Source organism: Falco naumanni, chromosome 10 (genome assembly GCF_017639655.2).
Source record: "Falco naumanni isolate bFalNau1 chromosome 10, bFalNau1.pat, whole genome shotgun sequence".
NCBI lineage: Eukaryota > Metazoa > Chordata > Aves > Falconiformes > Falconidae > Falco > Falco naumanni.
This window is the reverse complement of record NC_054063.1, coordinates 29398983-29416425: the sequence shown is the minus strand read 5'-3', so window position 1 is coordinate 29416425 and position 17443 is coordinate 29398983. Positions and strand designations below refer to the sequence as shown.

General features: G+C 42.8%; 1 protein-coding gene across 1 annotated transcript in view; it reads right to left on the bottom strand.

The window, feature by feature from the left end:
• The window catches only part of ATP9A (ATPase phospholipid transporting 9A (putative)), a 63636-nt gene that overhangs the window by 31441 nt on the left and 14752 nt on the right, over positions 1-17443 (bottom strand). The window contains exons 4-13 of the mRNA XM_040608540.1: positions 17000-17108; positions 10150-10208; positions 9184-9235; positions 8515-8609; positions 7226-7306; positions 6120-6195; positions 3487-3563; positions 2761-2921; positions 1849-1991; positions 971-1083 (exon numbers count right to left, since the gene is read on the bottom strand). Of these exons, the coding sequence (XP_040464474.1) occupies positions 971-1083; positions 1849-1991; positions 2761-2921; positions 3487-3563; positions 6120-6195; positions 7226-7306; positions 8515-8609; positions 9184-9235; positions 10150-10208; positions 17000-17108 (966 nt within the window). The remainder of the gene's footprint in view (positions 1-970; positions 1084-1848; positions 1992-2760; positions 2922-3486; positions 3564-6119; positions 6196-7225; positions 7307-8514; positions 8610-9183; positions 9236-10149; positions 10209-16999; positions 17109-17443) is intronic.

Genomic DNA, 17443 nt, shown 5'->3' with positions numbered 1-17443 from the left:
ACATAATTAGCGATGATTCCTAAATCTTTTGTAAGTATCATTTAGAGGGGTGGCTGGAATATCAGCCACAGACAGCTGACTTTTTTTTTCCCTAAAGGTAGTAATGTTACTAAGTAAAACCCCGTCCCTTGTTCTACAAAGGAAGTGCACGTATCTATACAAGGTTTCAATGTATAAGCATCTTGCCCTCGGTAACACGCTAAACAGTTTGTTGACCCAGACAAGGCACACAGCATTACCTGGTTATCATACAAAGCTGAAATGTAAGTCTTAAGAACAGAGATGAAGGCTTTTTAGATGCTGACGCATCCCATGATACTGAGAAGAGGAATGCAAGGGAGAGACTTCCCCAGACAGGATTTTCCTGTTCTATACTTAAATGTCGACTTTGCTGCCGCCTTTAGGTGTAGATAGTTCTCAAAGCAGATGTCAGTTATGCACCACATAAGATCATGGGTGCATTAGTGAAAGTATCCCGCTTTTACCATTTTCTTTTTTAACCGTCAGGCCTAAAGCAGCAATACTGGCACACTGCTCTCTATCCCTGCTTACCGAGTACTGACGGTGCCTCTTCCTTCATTATTGCCCCAGCACCCCGCACTTCCAACAGCAACTTAACCCACTAACCATTACCCAGCGTCAAGGTTGTGCCAAAGCAGATGCCGTGGTCACTCCAAGTGATATATGCTATTTTACAGTCAGACCTGAGTAACAAGACACAGGCACATACACTCACACTTGCAGATGCGCACATGTGCTATGGCAGGTAAAGACCGGTGGATGTGAAACAATCTACGAATGTAATAAGCAATCAGAACAATATTTATGTATTAAGTATCCGATGACCTTCAGACTTTTCTAAAAAGTCATAATGAATAAGCAGATCCCTGCCATATCAATTCACCGTTAGACCAGTGACCGGGAAAACTGTGTTGTGAACAAAGAGTTACGTGATGCAATTTTATTTTACCTGTGTGTATATACTGAATATGTGGCTCTGCACTTCATCCATGGAGTCCAGGCCATAAGCTACCGTTCCAAGGTGAAGTCGCTTGAAGACCATCTCGTTCTGTGTAAGAGTTCCTGTAACAGAAGCAGCACCAGGCATGGAGTGGGAACCAACAAGCCTATCCCCCAGCACACGTTCTCACCCTTGCTGTACCCCCAGGTCAAGACAAACTGGGCCAGAGGCTGGATCAGTCACTGCACCAGGCTCCCAGCAAAGGCTGAGGCCAGCAAAAAAGACAATGTTAACAAACCTGAGGCTGATCCTCCTGGGAAGTAGTGGTGCACATCACCATGCCAGTAAATAAGAATGAGATTCACCCCAAAGGCAATGCCAGCAAGAGCTGCAAGTGTAATTCTGGTTCTGTTGGAACCAAAGAAAACTGGAAACAACTTGAATGGGACCAGGATTTTATGTCAGACCAAGCTTCTCATTACAGCTTTGGTCTTCTGAATTCAAGCTCAATTTTAAAAGTATAAGGACAGCAGCAGAGTAAGCTTCTGCTTGCGTGTGAGCTATCTTCACCTGGCTTTGAAAACTAACCCTGAAAGCTGCCTTGATTTTTACCCTCAGCTTTTGGTTTAATAGCACATTTTAAGTTTTCTTTCAAACAGCCTAATATTCCTGTTCTACCTTACTTACAGTGAATTCAGAACAAACAAACAACAACAAAAAAAGTTTTTCTTTAAAACCTGATTATATCATATTGTTGAAGTGACAGAAAATGCCTATTTCTTCTAGCCCAAAGAAATCTTAAATTATACTCTCTGGCTGCCCAAAAATGTAACAAAATCGAAACAACAAGATACCACAACTCAAAACTGTATCTTCCACATAGATACCTGTTTTGTCTGTAAGCAAATACGATATCCTCCCCAGCTGCTCAGGAATAGTGCTGGACCGAACCACAGTCCCAGGGATTTTGGAATCTCTGCGGATCACCCAGCTGTAGACAATTTTTCCCATGTCCAGATTCACCCGCAAACTATGCAGGAGGAAGGGGAAAAAGAAAATGTATCACTAGTCAAATTTTGGAAGAAAATCATTGTGAACTGCCATGCTGCCATGAGAGGACACGTCTTCCATGCTGAATTTGAGCTGCCAAAGAGGGTGTTTCAGAAGAAGTATACTCAAAGTGGGTGGTCGGGTGGCAAATGGGGCGGGCTGTGCATTGCACTGCAGTGGTGCCGTAATTCAGAGACAGATGATAAAACTGTGTTGAGAACAACGGATATAATTTAAGGGGGAAATAGACACAGACAGACAAGAAAGGACAGAGTGATTGATATGCAGACAGCAAGTTAAAAATGGAAGTGAAATGAATCCCAGACCTACACCAAAAGTAACAATCTACTTATGAAGATAGTGCAATTTAATATTAGAAAGTTTCAGTCCCCTCTAAAAGGCAGTTGGGTCCCATTACACTCCATGCTGTATAAATAACCCTCCTTTTCCATTTTTTTGCTCTGCTCTTATCAAAGGAACCAAGTAGCCCAAACACTGAGAGAAGGGGCTTTAAATGACTAATCCACAGCCTGAGTTAGAGTCAATGAATGGGTGAGGATGTTGAACAAATTCAGCAGAAACAACAAAGCAATTCTTCTGTTTGAACAGTAATTTGGTTTCTGTTTCTAGATTTGCTTAGTTGTCAAGTGAGGAACAGATAAGAGCTTACGTGCTTGTTCCTACCAGAAGCATGGAGGAGGACACAAAGCAAGCAGTATTTTGCGGGGAAGAATTAGCAATCACCTTACCTAATGGGAATGATGTTTGAGAACAGAAGGAGAAATCTTATGATCTGGAGATACCAACGGCCAGCAAAGTGCTGAAGGGCCACCATGACAAGCGAGACCACCACAAGAGCCCCAAATAGGATCTTGGTAAGACAGTTCACTTCCAAATCAAAAAGACCAATCTAAAGAATTAAGAGAGACACGTGTTAACTCAATGCAATATTCACAAAGGGAATGAACTGCCATACCCAAAGAGCCATTCCCCACTGGTCAACAACTTCTCTTTTAAAACACTACAAACATATTTAAATGTATAAGCAATACTGTTGCCAGCTTATTAAGTAAGACTTCCATCCTTTGGAAGCTAAGCAGTGCATGAAGAGGTGTGAGAGGATTTATGCTACCAAAAGCTGCAGACTACAGCAACATCCCCACACCTTGTCTTAGCTTTGCTGTAATAGAAGAATGCAGCAAAATTAGCTTTCCTATTCTAACTGGGACTATTTCATAACAGCCATATAAAACCCAGTGGTTTTACCATTCTTCGAGTGAGAAGACACATGTATAATAGGATCAAAAAATAAGGATAAACAGATTCTGCTACAAGAAATCTTAAATCATAGGCTGGAAGATATGAATCATTATTCCTATGAGGTTGTCCCTATAGTATGTACACATAGCATTTGGAAGTATTGGAAAATGATGCATTTCTGCTCGTTCTATTGTAAGACTGTTTCCTTACCATACCTTACTTCTTGGGTTTGAAGTATTCATCACACTGCGCAGTTCCCTTCCTGTGCAGAGGACAACTCCCACAACAGTACCTAAACAAAACAGAACGCCATCAGCTAAAGAAAAACAACCTCCATTTGTTTCCTCTATAAAAGCACTTGTTGGATCCAAAGACTTGACAGTTGGAAAGGATTTTTAGCAGGGTAATTTCAAAAGCAATAGCAACCAGAAACTAAAGAAGCCAGTAGCTGAAACATAAAACTCATGAAAACACAGACTTTGAACAGAAGACATTCTACAAAAAGTCAGTAGTCTTTGACCACACTGCCTGTGCAGCTGGGACTTGATGCAGCATCACATCAGCTACTGTGCACGGGAAGAGAAGTCAGCTGCTTTGCTCTCTTGACTTTCCCTGACCCCCTTTTATTTACAGGGGGGAGAGACAAGCAAAAGTTGCTAAGGACAGAGAGTTTCTTGGTTTTTCTACCACCACTCTGAATCCCACTTAGGAGTGGGTGAAGTTTGCCTTACACCAGATAGCGGTCCTTCATTTTTGTCAAAACTAAATCCGTGCTCTGGGCTACAGTTCTTTATTGGTGAAGGTTGCCACAATCAGAGTAAAACCAAGGAAATTCAACAGCTTTCAAAGACAGAAGTACCTTATTTTAAAATCTACAATTTACTTTAAGTATGTGTCTAATTGCTGTTCCTACCGAAAGGCAAATCGTACCAACTCCTACCTCACTGTAACAGATGGAGCTGCTGGGAGACTTATCAGTGTATTTTAATGCTATGTCCCACACTTGCTAAAGAGCTGAGAGCAAAGTTCTCCTTTTTCTTCTTGCAGAAACATAATACAGTTTAGCACCATAAATTACTGGTTTTCTACAACTTTCTCTTAAAGACTTTACAAAAAGCCATAAAGAAAGTTATCTACCGTCAAGAGTTTAAAAGCTGCTGTTGCCAAAGTCTGATTTTTTTACTAGAAGGTTTTAGGAGCCTGTAAGAAAACACCAAAAAAAGCACTACTGCAAATACATTGCTATTTTATACTCTGCTATTCCCCTGCTCCCATTAATGATCAGAGTTTTAACAAACTGCAAGTGAATTATTTTTAACTAAGACTGATTCAAAAGAGGTGGTTTCTAAAATTATGCTGGGAAACATTCCTTTAAAAAAAAAACAAAAAAACAACAACAAATCACCGAAGCCAGATGGCAGGTGGTGGTAAGATCATCACAATTCAAATCAGCAGATGGCCCAGCTACTCCAAATCAACCACAAATAGTCAGTCAGACCCATGCCTACTACAGCAGATGGAGAAAGTCACATTGCTCTGCTTTCTCTTACAAGCAAAGGCTGCCCCAGTGAGATGGCACCACCACAACCTGACAGCTTTGACTTACGGAAGAAGCAAAACAATATCCACTTCCCCAACAGAAATAACCTACAACATGCTATTTATTATTACCCTAGGAGAAACAAAACTGAGTATTATATTGATCAAGTCAGTGAAAATGAGAGGAAAAACCTGCCAGGACTGGAAGCTTGAAGGCACGCTGCTATGTATAAAAAGAGTGTTTTGTTTTATGGCCATTCAAAACAGGCTCAACTGCACAAACCATTTGAAATAATGAAAATATTTGCAAGCGTTCTTCCCATTAACCGCACTCAAAGGTGTCTATCTGCAAGTAACTTTGTTTGTATTCAGAAGGGAGGATGGATTCAAACAATAAGGTCACTTGGGTAGAGAGGAGGTCACTGCATGCCCCGATACAGACACCAAGACCATCCAGGACTTCCAGACAGCACTGAAGCAGTGACCAGGCGGAGCAGAGTGTGCACTGTGCCCTCCTTTGGGGAAAAAAAACATTCACTTTTGACTTCAGCAGGACTCCACTGTAACGACCCCCGTGCTAGGCTCAGCCACGGCAGGGTGAGATCTGCAATGGCTGGAGAGCTGGTACAAATTAAAGCTTCCATACAAGAGGCAGGAAAGCCCCTCCATGTTCATCCCTATTATTATTAATTCCATGTACCCCTTGGTACCACAACGTCAAGTTTCTCCATCTGACGTTTCTTCCAGAACTGTTCTACAGAATTTCACGCTCCTCCAGCCACCACCCTGCAAACTTTGCAAGCACGCTGGGCAGGGGAGGAACAAGGCTTTTACTTTGACAAGCCTCTACAAGAGGGCATTGATTAATCTCAGGCCTTGGGAGCTTATCATATGTATAAGCCAAAATCGGTCAAAGAATATTTTTTTTTCCTCTTTAAAAGTATAGAAGGCAAACTCAATGGAAGCACTTACCTGGAAATCTTTCATCTTAGCTTCTGTTACCAGAATCTATTTGACACCATTTCTGTTACAGATTAGGATGTCAATGTGGAGAGCAATTAAGTGCTATTCTGGTCCTAGATGCTAAAGAAGTGCCCAAAGGCCACTCCAATTCTTTCTCATCTAGGAATGTCCAACAGGCAATTAGATGTCAGCTTAGCTCCCCAGAGGTGTTAGGACAAGTGGGAAACCTCATTCCAACTGCTAATTTCTCCAACTGACAGAGATTATTATTCCATCACAAAAAGACCTTTAAAAATTGTTAACATATTCCCTTTTCAAAAAAAATTTACACATGCCTCCATCTTACCTGACGCAATCACCGTGCTGGCCCATAGGGTGTTTTCTATGCTTAAACTTTCATTTACTGGAGGGTCGCTGTCCTCCTACAACGGAATAAAAAGAAAAATAAATAAATTTGTCAGTAATACAGAAGACCGGTGGATGACAAGAGCCACACAGCGGTGTTGGGAGACGGATGCTGGCAGAGCTGTGGAGGACTGCGGACAGGCTGGGGGATTTCATTCACCCTGGTAAATCTGTGGTTAGGTTAAAAACATGACTGCCTCGTTTCAGTGGAATAGAAATAAAGCTGTCGGGGGGTGAGGACGGGGGAGAAATCTATTAAAGATACCTCTGCCTGTCGAAGGGCCCTGGGAATCAGAAATGCAAAAGGGATTTGTCAGGAGCTCTCCAGGGACTGCAGAAAAACGTTCCCTCACTTGGCTCGTGTGGATAAATAGCATTTCTCCTGCTACTGTAAGATGTCAGTGAGAACCCGTTTGGACTGCTCAGTGATGCCTGGAAAGTTGCCCAGTACGCACCAGAGAACAAGAGAGCACGAGTCTTCTTAGGCACCAAAAGATTAATTCTATGTAATTGTACCTTCACATGAGAAAGTTAATGAACGTCTGTGCAGGTTTTAGACAAGAACTGCCTCCCCAAGCTGCTTAAACTCCTCTTTCATGCCAGCACTATTAAACCAGATTAAACATAGAAGGGCAAACCCTAGAATTTTGAACTCAAATACCAGCAAACAACTTCTAAAGAGCTCTGACTGTCTCCTACTTGTTACAAAACCATCTGTCTTCTGAAAGCTCCCCAAGGGTATTAGATGAAGCTCTCAAAATTTTCATAATCCCAGAGAGGAAAAAACCAACCTTTTCCCCCAGGTAGGCAATGCATCTTCCTAGCAAGTCAAAAGATATATGTATTTTTAAGGGTGATATTTCACAGAAGCTCTGAACTACTGCCCCCTGAAACAGGGTGCAGATATAACCAAGTTCACATAGCTGCATGCAGTTGAAGGCAAAAACTCAGCTGACTCAGAATTAAGACTTGGCATCCCGGTAGCATTCAGCAGATTTGCACAGCAAACACTACACACACGATTTCCAGCATGTCAGCAAGACTCACCCTTGTGAAGGTCCCCACGAAGTTATGTATATCAATATTGGGCTCTTCTGCATACACATAGGATCGGATTTGCAGTAGGTCCTATAAAAGTCGTGGTTTAGCAGACAGTTAGACAACCACATGTTAATAATGTGCAAATGTTTCTACCAAAATACTCTGAGCAAGAGTTACTTAACAAGTTAATTACTGAATCGTGTTACTTACTGGAGCCCAACTGTCTAAGACAAAAACTGGTGTACCAGCGTCACGAAGAGCATTTCTTGAACTGATACCTGAGGGACTTCTGGGAGTTATTTAGATGTCGGTGCCCCATAAAAAAAATTTCAGCCTCAATAATCAAGACAGCCTAAGGCACTTATTACTTCACAGCGATGTTTGGAGGACTAGTCTTCCAAGCCAATCAAGGAACGCCCCATCACTCAATATTTGGTACAATATGCCAGTGTCACTAGAACAGCTCTGTGGTGACAAGAAGATACACCAATTCTACACAGTGTTTTCACTGCTGATTCCTACACATGCATGAACTATTCACTCCATAGAGAACTGCTTCAAAGCCTTTGTATAAAATAAACTTCTTGCACTTTTTACAGATAGAACACGAATAAAGTAGGTACTCCGACTTCCCCTTCTTTTTCTTGTTTTCTTTAAAATAATAAAAAACCCAACCAAACAACAAAACAATACACAAACTACTTTAGCTAGAGATTTTGGGAACAGCATGTTTGATGGAGGTTATATGCTTATTTCAGATCACACAGCAGAGCTTCCATGGTGACACTCCTCCTTTCATAAAGGCGAGCGATGAAAACTTCACGGCTTCTGAAGCCATTTCATGAAAATGTATGAGCTGTGCCTCTGAGCATACTGCACTGCAAGGAACAAAGGGAAGCATTTGAGAAGTACCACCACCTTTGGTACCCTGCAATGGTCTCTGGAGAGGAACAAGAAAATAGGAGCATCCTACCATTAGGCACCTCCTGCTGCAAGCTCACTCCCTAGCTGCCAAGCCCGGTGCCCACCTGCACAGCGTTGCAGTGACAGCCATGTGGCACACAGACACCCAGCTTCACCAGCCTGAAACCTTGCCTGGAGCTGGGAAGAGCTGGTTTACCCTTAAGTTCTTTCTTGCCAAAGCCAATCTGTAGCATGCCCCAAGCCCTGTGCGGCACAGTGCCGCGCTGACCCGTTTCTCAGAACAGGCCATTAACTGAAGCACCTGACCATTTCTGGGGAGAAGCAGAGACGCGTGTTTACCAAGCGCAGTGTTTTGTACGAAGGCAGCTTACAGAAGCAGTTGGCAGCCTCTGAGTGCAGGTAACGGGCAGCCGCAACTTCCAGTCTGTCTCACCATCCAGCTGGTCAGTGCGAAGGAAGCAGGACCCTGCGGACGTTCATCACCAGTCAGTGCTCTTCCCAGATCTGTCCTAGGTACATCTATAACTCATGAAATGGCTTCACATCTAGGACACCCTTCTTTCTTTGGAAACAGTATCCCATTTCAAGTAACATTTATTAATAATGTAAGAATGATATTCTTGCACCACACATTCATTTCCTCCCACTAGTCCAGAACACAGTGCGACTCTGCACTGTACCTTTAACATATCTGAAGTGTTCTCATTAGTTATGTTTTACAATCCTTCTGAACAAACATTTCGTTATCCCACACTTAACAAAACCAACCTGAATGGCAGCTAAAGCTATTTACATCTAAAATGCAAACTGTTATGCAACCAAATACATTTACCCTGGACTGAACCACCTACGTTCTTTGATTAGCAAACAAAACCAGAGCATAACGTCCTGAGAAGTGGCGGCCCATAAAAGCATCTGAATTCTCTGTCTCGCTGAAATTTTACTATTATCTATTTCTTGCACATTTCCAAAAGATAATTTTCTCTAAACAACCAGTGAAAGGTTAATGGCTCTCTGGACAATTGGTTCCAGATGTTTACCATTCTTCTCCGACGTCCTCAGGAAGATCATGTCAGCGGGGACTCGCTGGTTCTGTTAGGAGAAGAAAGGCCATTATTGTGCGTACACCCCTGCACGCGTGTGCAGCCGCCTTCCACCGCCCCACCGTGACAAGCAAAGGGGATACGGAGGAGAAAGAGGATTTCTTTGTCAAACTGAAGCTCAGTATTCATTTTGCTTTGAATCCTGAACTCACTTCCCTGTAGAATTCCAAGTGCAGAATAATAATCAGTGCCAGCTCCCACTACCCAGACCCACCAACGGCCGGGTTTACAAAAGGGCTACTGAGTAATTCTAGAAGTATGAAGAAATTTTAAACCAATGCTGGTTTCCTTTCAAGAAGTCCCATGCTACAAGAAAGCACGTATCTGGAATCTACAGCTACCATTCTTCTCTTTTTTTTTATTTTTTATTGAATAATTTCATACTAATGGTTTTAGAGGTCATAGCTGCTTGCGCAGAGAGTGTGTGGGTAAAAACAAAAAAATCAGCAGATAAACCCACCACACATAAACCTGCATAAAGGGGGAAATATACCTGTACATACCAGTGTCTACAAATGGATCGCTGTGTCTCCCAGTACTTGTGGTGTTTACACCCAAAGCAACATCTGGATGTTGCATTTGTATCAGGTATTTAACCTGTGTCCAACAGTCAGAGACAGGACCAGGGAGACTTTTTATCTTGCTGTAGTGTAAGTAAGTGAAAAAATCAGGTTATAGGTGCGTATCTACAGATTTGCTCTCATTTGTAAAGATAATGATGCTATTTTGGTGGGGTGGTGGCAGGGGAGGGGGAACCCTGCAAAATGATTAAACTTGGTAACTAGTGTTCAACACTTGACATTCTAAGCCTATCGCAAAACAAATACGACTTCAGAATATCTCATTTTCTATGGTCTTGCAAAAAAAGTACTTTACACAGAAAAGGTACAGATAAAGGCTAACCTTTTCAACAATGATGAGGTCGCCTACTTGTATATTAGAGCTCTTCACCTTCACAGTCCCTGCAAAGGAAAGATATCAGCGCATTAGAGCAACAGCAGGACAGGCCTCGTGGGTGCTCCGTGATGCTCCTTACCTCCCTCCCTCCCACTTCACTATTCCGCAGAAAACGGGTAACGTTTCTACCAGAAGGATTGGGCAGCGCTGCCAAGCCCACTGCTCTCACTGGGTACAGCAGTAGGGCTCAACCTGTGAAAAGGGCTGAAAGCCTCTTGTCTGAGAGCTCCAGACCTCAGCCCTGGCTGCGGTGACCCCCTGCTCACTCTACTGACGACTCCCGAACAAGCCCGTAAACTCCTTTCTGTACTGCGTAACCCAGCAATTCAAAAATACTTCCAGCACCAGGCAGACAACAGAGCAAGAAGAGGAGAGTTACAACAGGGAACCATCAACTCTCGACTCCTTTTCCTTAGGTGGCTGCAAATTTAAAGCTCAACTCTCAAGCCAAGACCTGGAAGCCACAAGTACAATGGGCCCATCTTAAAAACCAGGCTCTTTCCGTGCCACAGCTCAGCTCTACCACCTCTCCTTTGCCCCTCCATGGACACAGCCTGACCAAGCCCTGCAGAGCACGGGTTCTACAGAAAACGCATAAATATTTATTTCTTTGCAGCTGTCAAACATTTCCCAGTTGCTTTAAAACAGGGGATTAATTTAACAATTGACTAGTAATTTCAAATCATTAGCCAGCTCTAGATTTGGCTTCTCAGGTGAACTAGTGATTTATAATCAGTTAATTTGAACCCTGCCTCTGTGTGTCTGTCTGTTATATTTCAACAAAAGCCTCTTTAATCTGCTGTGATTTGAGTGGAAGTGGGGGAGGCACGTGGAGCTCACCCCGGCACAGACAACACCCCTACTGTACCTCGAAATTCACAGGCTAACTGGCCAGATAGCAGCTCAGGGGGAAAGCAGAAGGGGGAAGGGAGGGGGAATAGAAATTAGCACAAAGCACAAAGGTCACTAGGATTTTACTACTGGCAGTCCCTTCATTAGCATCCTTCTCAGGATATGCTTCACTGTTTCTGCTCCAAATTAACAATGAAAGCCATTCTGGGCTCCCGGCAGCCTGCTGCTTTGGTGACACACTGTGTGCTTAACAACATGCTTCATCACTGCTGCTAATAAATGCAGACTTCCTTACATGCTGTAATTATTCCTACAAATTATAAGCAGTCATGGCCCATTTCACGAATATCTTATAGGTCTTTCGCAGATTCTGGGGTTTGCCTTGTAAGAGTTTTAGTTAAAAAAAAAAAAAAAAGGTAAACAAAATGAATGTTGGGCTAAAGACATCTCTACCAGGGCAGGAAGCATACCGGGGATTAAGAGTCCATTACGCGGAGGCTTGAAAAGAAAAGCCGCACTCCAAGAGGATCCAAAAAAGCATCCCTGGCAGTCTTCTGTATGGGCTATACAAAGTTAGGTACTATGACACTAAAAGGGTCTGACAGATAACATCTCTTCCTCCCCTTTTAATACGGTTATTCACAAAACAACAAAAAGTGCTTTTGAATATGCTCCTGTGCAAAGGAGGGGGGGGTGGGGGGGGTGAAAAAAAACCCTGTGTGCTCTCCCCACACAGGCACAGCAATTCCTAAACCACTGTGCAAAAAAGCTCTTGCAAGGAGAGGTGGATTTGTTTACACCGTATTTCATGTATTTCTCTTAAAGATCACAAGGATTTATTTGGTGACTGTCAGGGTTGGAAGCACTACCGACGCAGGGTTCAGGAATGGAAACTTATTTTTGTAGTGCTTTTCTTAACAATGTAAATTCAGGCTGGAAAAGAAAAATTAACACCTGGGCAAAGCTACAACGTGATGATTTCCTACCATTGTGCACATAAAAGGCTTTGTAAATCATTATTCTGAAAACAGCATCATCTGCTTTAAAATTTTTCCAATCTGAGAAAAATCAAAGGAGCTGGAGCAGATTTGTCTTGTTCAATAAACCTCCCAACCTCAGCTGTTTTAAGGTAAAAGAAAGCGAGGACTTTTCTAACCAATACACATTTTTATAACTCCCGTATAAATGAGATGCCCTTTATAGGTAGCAAAGCTAATTCTGCTTTTCCAGCCATACTCCTGGCCTCTCACGGATGACATCTCTGCAGTATGTACCACATGTCCTGCTAAGAAGGCGCGGGACCAGATGTTTCCTTTGACTCTGGACTCCCATAAAGCAACTTACTTGAATTAGTTTTATTTTGATCTTGGGAATTCTGTAATTCCTTTTTCTTTCTGTGGGGAAACTACCTCCTAAACATTAGATGTTTTCTCATGCATGATTAAGAAACTAGCTAATAACGCAACTGCTCCATTTCCCAGTATTGCTCTGCTATTAAACCATTTTTGTAAAAATAAAGTACTGCTTTTACAAATGCATCTAGAAGTGCTTCCTCTAAATACATGTTTCCTTAGCATTTACAATGATTCCACTTTATATTTTATGAAGTTTATCAGAACACAAGTTAGTAATTAACACAGTTTTAAGAAGTGACTAGTCTTGATATCTCATTAAAAGAAAAAATCTGTTCTTAAAATTTGATTGGTATTTGTTTCATTCTTTGCTGCATCCCGATTTATTTTTTAAAGACAAAAAGGTAAACATACTAAAATGCAGACAGTTTGTTCCAACTTAAGCTCTGGTCTTTGAAATTATCACCAAATCTGCAGTGTGATGGATGCCCCGTAAAGCAAAGTATTTCTAGCATTAAGTATATTAGCCAGAAGAGATGCTTTTTTTCTACCATGTGAGCACTTAAGTCAAGATTTCACAATAGATCTGCAGAGCTTCACTAAAGTATAGATCAAAACACTTCATTTGGAATTAAAGATGAAGCCAGAGGTTTATTAAAACAAGTTAAATGCACCTGGGGAAAAAAAAAAGGGGGGGTCATTTGGACGTGCTGCACCAAACTTTTGGCTTTTGCAGCCTTATGCTGTATAAACTGTGGAGCAGGACTCAGAGGGTTTGGGAAAATATTGTTTTTATATGGCTGGTAAATGCCAATGATCTGTATCTTAAGTAGCACCCCTCAGTAGGAGGTCTCTTCCCATTTCTTTCTGTGGAGTTTCCCTCTATTATGCAGTGTTACCCAGGGAGGGGGGCTGTGCGAGAAGAAAAACAAACCAAGAATTTGCAAGCACAGTTCTAGCTTTCTATCAAGCAAAAAGTCAGCACACAGACTTCTGAACACAAGGAGGCTTGTAGGGTTATGAATAGGGGATTGAAATTTGATTATTTTTATTACAATCCAAACAACTGTCCTTTAAATGGAGAGCTTTCTATTAAAAAAAAAAAAAATGCTTTCCAGAAGTTTGCTCATTTCATCATTTTAGAGCACAGACGGATTGTATCAGTAGAAAGAGAAATGAGGTTTAAGGGGGGGGGGTGTTGTTATGTAAAATAAAGGAACACAGAAAATACACTGCTGTCTACGCTGCCTCATGCTGCCCTTCAAAACGATTAGTCCTTGGAATTCAGCAACTATATTCAAAATACAGTGTGATCCAAAGAGGATTCTTCCTTTTTCCCCACAAAGCAAGCAGCTTAGTGAATCTTAAAAAAGCTTAACAAGAAGAGTCCATGAAAAAAGTTTCATGTACAGGAGCCAAGGTGCAAATCCACCCCCCCAGCCGGGGTGGGGGCCAGGCTGCCAGGTGTATGGAGCTGGATGGATGGAGCTGGAGAGCTCCTGGCCGGCAGAGCCATGTCCGCACAGGGCGCCAGGAGCCGCACACAAAGGGGACAAGAAGGTCCCGATTCGGGAAAGCACTGAAGTCTGGGCTTACTTCTATCCCTATTCAAAAATGCACACAGGCATGTGCTTAAGTCTCCCTCACTTCATTCAGACTTAAGGATGTTTTTACATCTGTGGGGTTGTGCTGGGAGGCTGGCGTTGGAGGTGGGGAAAACCGTTCTCCAGCCACCTTAACTGCAGCTTAGCGCAAACGCTCTGAAGAAATAAAAACAGTTTGGAGAAAGTGCTCCATTAGATCCATCATATCCAATCTTCAAGACAGCAGTGCTCAGTGTCAAGCCTCACCTAACCCCCCCTCCCCCAAAACACTGGCTTTAGAGGGGCAACTCTTGTGAAGTTTTAAAAAAATTATATAGCAACATTTCAGGTGGCTTTTGTGCATCAGCACCCTCCTGCACTGCCCCGTTTCGGTACAGGGCTCTGCCAGTATCCTGGAGCACGAACCACACTATTCAACAAACAAAAAACCTCCAGAACAGCACATAAACAATCCAATGCAAGCCCTACCTGGAGTTTTGTCAGCTACACTGAAAATTAATAGTTAAGATCAGCTTATTTTGGTATTTGCTGCTTCTGACCTGATGAAAGCTTGCCTGCTTTTATTTAACTGTACTAACAGACACAATAACATAAACCCAACACTCGTCCATCCCCCAGCCATGGTGGCCTCCCAAGGTACCTCCCTGCTCCTAGGTGACTCTCAGAGGTGCTAAGGTTTTAATTGGTGGAAAAGTAGATGTTCTCCTGAAAAGCATGAGTACCGAGATTCAGTGAGAAAGAGAAAATTACTTTTCTCCCCAAACCAAGAGACAAGCATAAATAATTTTGTGTGGTTTCCCTACTCTAAACTATTCTGCTAGAGAGTCTCATTTCTGTTTCCGCCCCAAATTTGTGTTAAATAAAGTGGCTTAAGATTTTCAGCTAGTGCCCAGCTGCCAATCCTCCTTGGTTTCTTTCACAAAATTAGAAAAGTTAAAGGACGGGGGGCAGGGAAATCATTCATGGGAAACATAATAGCAATATGAAAAGAACTAAAGGAGAGGTCAGGCCCCTTATAGATCATTGAATAGAATCCAGAAGGCAACTCTTTTATATCTTTAAATAGATGTAGTACACCCCTCTTGGATGAGGCTTTTGTTGGTTGCCAAGCATTTTAAGTGTTGTAGTAAGAACACGTTATTAAAAGGGGATTTAATATTCAGAAACTCAAAACTCCCTAGTTTGGAGTTCCCTCATAATTCCCAGCATGAGAAATATATACAGCCTTAAGCAATTACATTTATAAAGCAGCCTTATTCTCAAAAGTGCAAGTGTTGAAAGCAGCATATTTTTACTACACCTAGTTTGCTGCACCTTAATGCAGAGGTATAAACTTTTATAGCAAAGAAACTGGAAATTAAAAAAAAAAAAAAAAAAGAACTTGCGTAAATTCAGTTCAGTCCCTTTTTAAAAACAAAAGCCTGGCCTCACCATCATTGTCATGGTATTAGGAGTAACTCCATAGTGAGGCAGCATTCCATTTTTCAAACGAGAATTTAAATGTCTTTGTTAGGTAGGGCACAGCTGTAAACAATGGCCAGAGCCAGGGATCAGGCACAGCTGAGCTGCAGCCTGGGCTCGCTTACAAACGAGGTCTCCAAACTCCTCAGCAGTTGGAGAGAGGGGGTAAAGATGATGTATACAAAAAAATACAAGAGAAGATATTAGCACTGTTGAGGAACTCCAGCAGTCACTGCTAACAGAAACAAACACAGGATGTGAAAACGTATCACAGTCTCTTTTAGCAAAGGACTTGTATGATGTAGGCTCCCTGCCTGGTACAACCCAGAAAAAACTATGAAACTCAACGGGTACTGCATATTCAATAAGTGATGGAACACGTCAGTATGTCAAGCAAGTCCCCTTAAATTTAACACATGCACTCACAAGCTCCCTCGGTACAGAGTACTTGTGCTTACCTATGACTCGTGGTACCTGTGCTGACCAGGTCCCCAGTCCCAGGCACCAGAACACAGCCCACCTTCACCCTCATTAGCTGAACCTCCCTCTGCATAACCATCTTCTGACAATGTCACAGACCTAGATTTAATTCTTCTAATAAAGTCCTTTTGCAAATTACCTGCCTACGTGGATCCTCCTCCCTTTAAGCACACATTTGTTATTTCCATTAAAGAATATGAATTGGTAGCTTATAGGAATCCTTCTTACATCTGTCTCTCTTACAGACAGGGTGAACAAGCAAAAAACGCGTGCAAGGAGAAGACATGCACTATTACCAAAACTGGAAGAAAAATAAATGAAAAAAACCCTGAACAACATATCACATCTACTATAGCTCCATTCTTGTTTTCTTCTTACTATGCTGTTTGCTGTATTTGCCTCTCCCTTCCTGCACCTATGCAAAATTACAGAGCGCTTCTCCCACGTCACAGCTCTGCAGGAAGGAAAACACATTTCCCTTCTGGAAACATCCACAACCTAGGGAAATTCAGATCCAGTTTTTCTTTGGCGACCCCAATGCACCAAGAAAGGATAACTGGGAAAGAAGTTCTGGTCTACCCCGGAGCTGAGAGCAAACAGGGTTTAGAAGCATCACATCAGCTGCTTGGCAGTTCACCCCTGCCTGGTGCTGGCTGCAGCAATTCCCAACCCACCACGCAGGCTCCTGTGCGTGTAAATGCACCAGCTGCCTGCTTTCCGTCCTTCCAGCCACCAAGATGATGCTCTGAGGTTATCTGAAGCAATTCAAACGCACACCCCTTGCATTAGCTACGCATCTCCCTAGCAAAACCTCAGCAAAGCCCAGCGAGGAGCCATCCATGAGAAGCCACCCCGACCCCCGAGGCCTCTGCAGTGGCAGGAGCAGCAGCGTGGCCACGAAGCCACGTGCCTGCGAGCCCATAACCCCCTCCCCATTCCTTGAACTCTGCTTCTCTGACTGTCAGCAGCATTTGATTGAGTTGCAACCCCCGGTGCTGCGGCGGCCGCGCCAGGATGCAGCAGGCGCGCTGGAGCCGCCGCGCCGACCTCTCGCTGTGAGCTTGCTGTAGATCTGCGAGTTCACTTCCTTGTCGCGCATGTAACATCTGATCTCCTCCGCGGCCTCTCGGATGACGGTAACGGCAAGCACAAATCCCTAAAAAGGGGCATGGAAAGGGGGGGAACAGAATGGATGAAAAGGTCAGGAAAAAATCACATCTGCCTCTAATAAGAACAATATTTATCAGTACCAACGCCAACAGTCTGCATTTCCTTACTCTGTCTTCTCTCGCTAAATCATTAGGGTGATGGTAGTCACCGCTGTGCACAACGCCCAACAGCAAATCGGCCACAGACTTGTTGCTTACAAAAATATGGTTGTTCCTCAGCTCTAATGTGATGCTCTGCCAGTACCTCCCCAAGCAAATCTTTGCAAAGTTTATCCACAGAGTGTAAACAACTTATTTCACCTCACTTCACAGGTGAGTAACC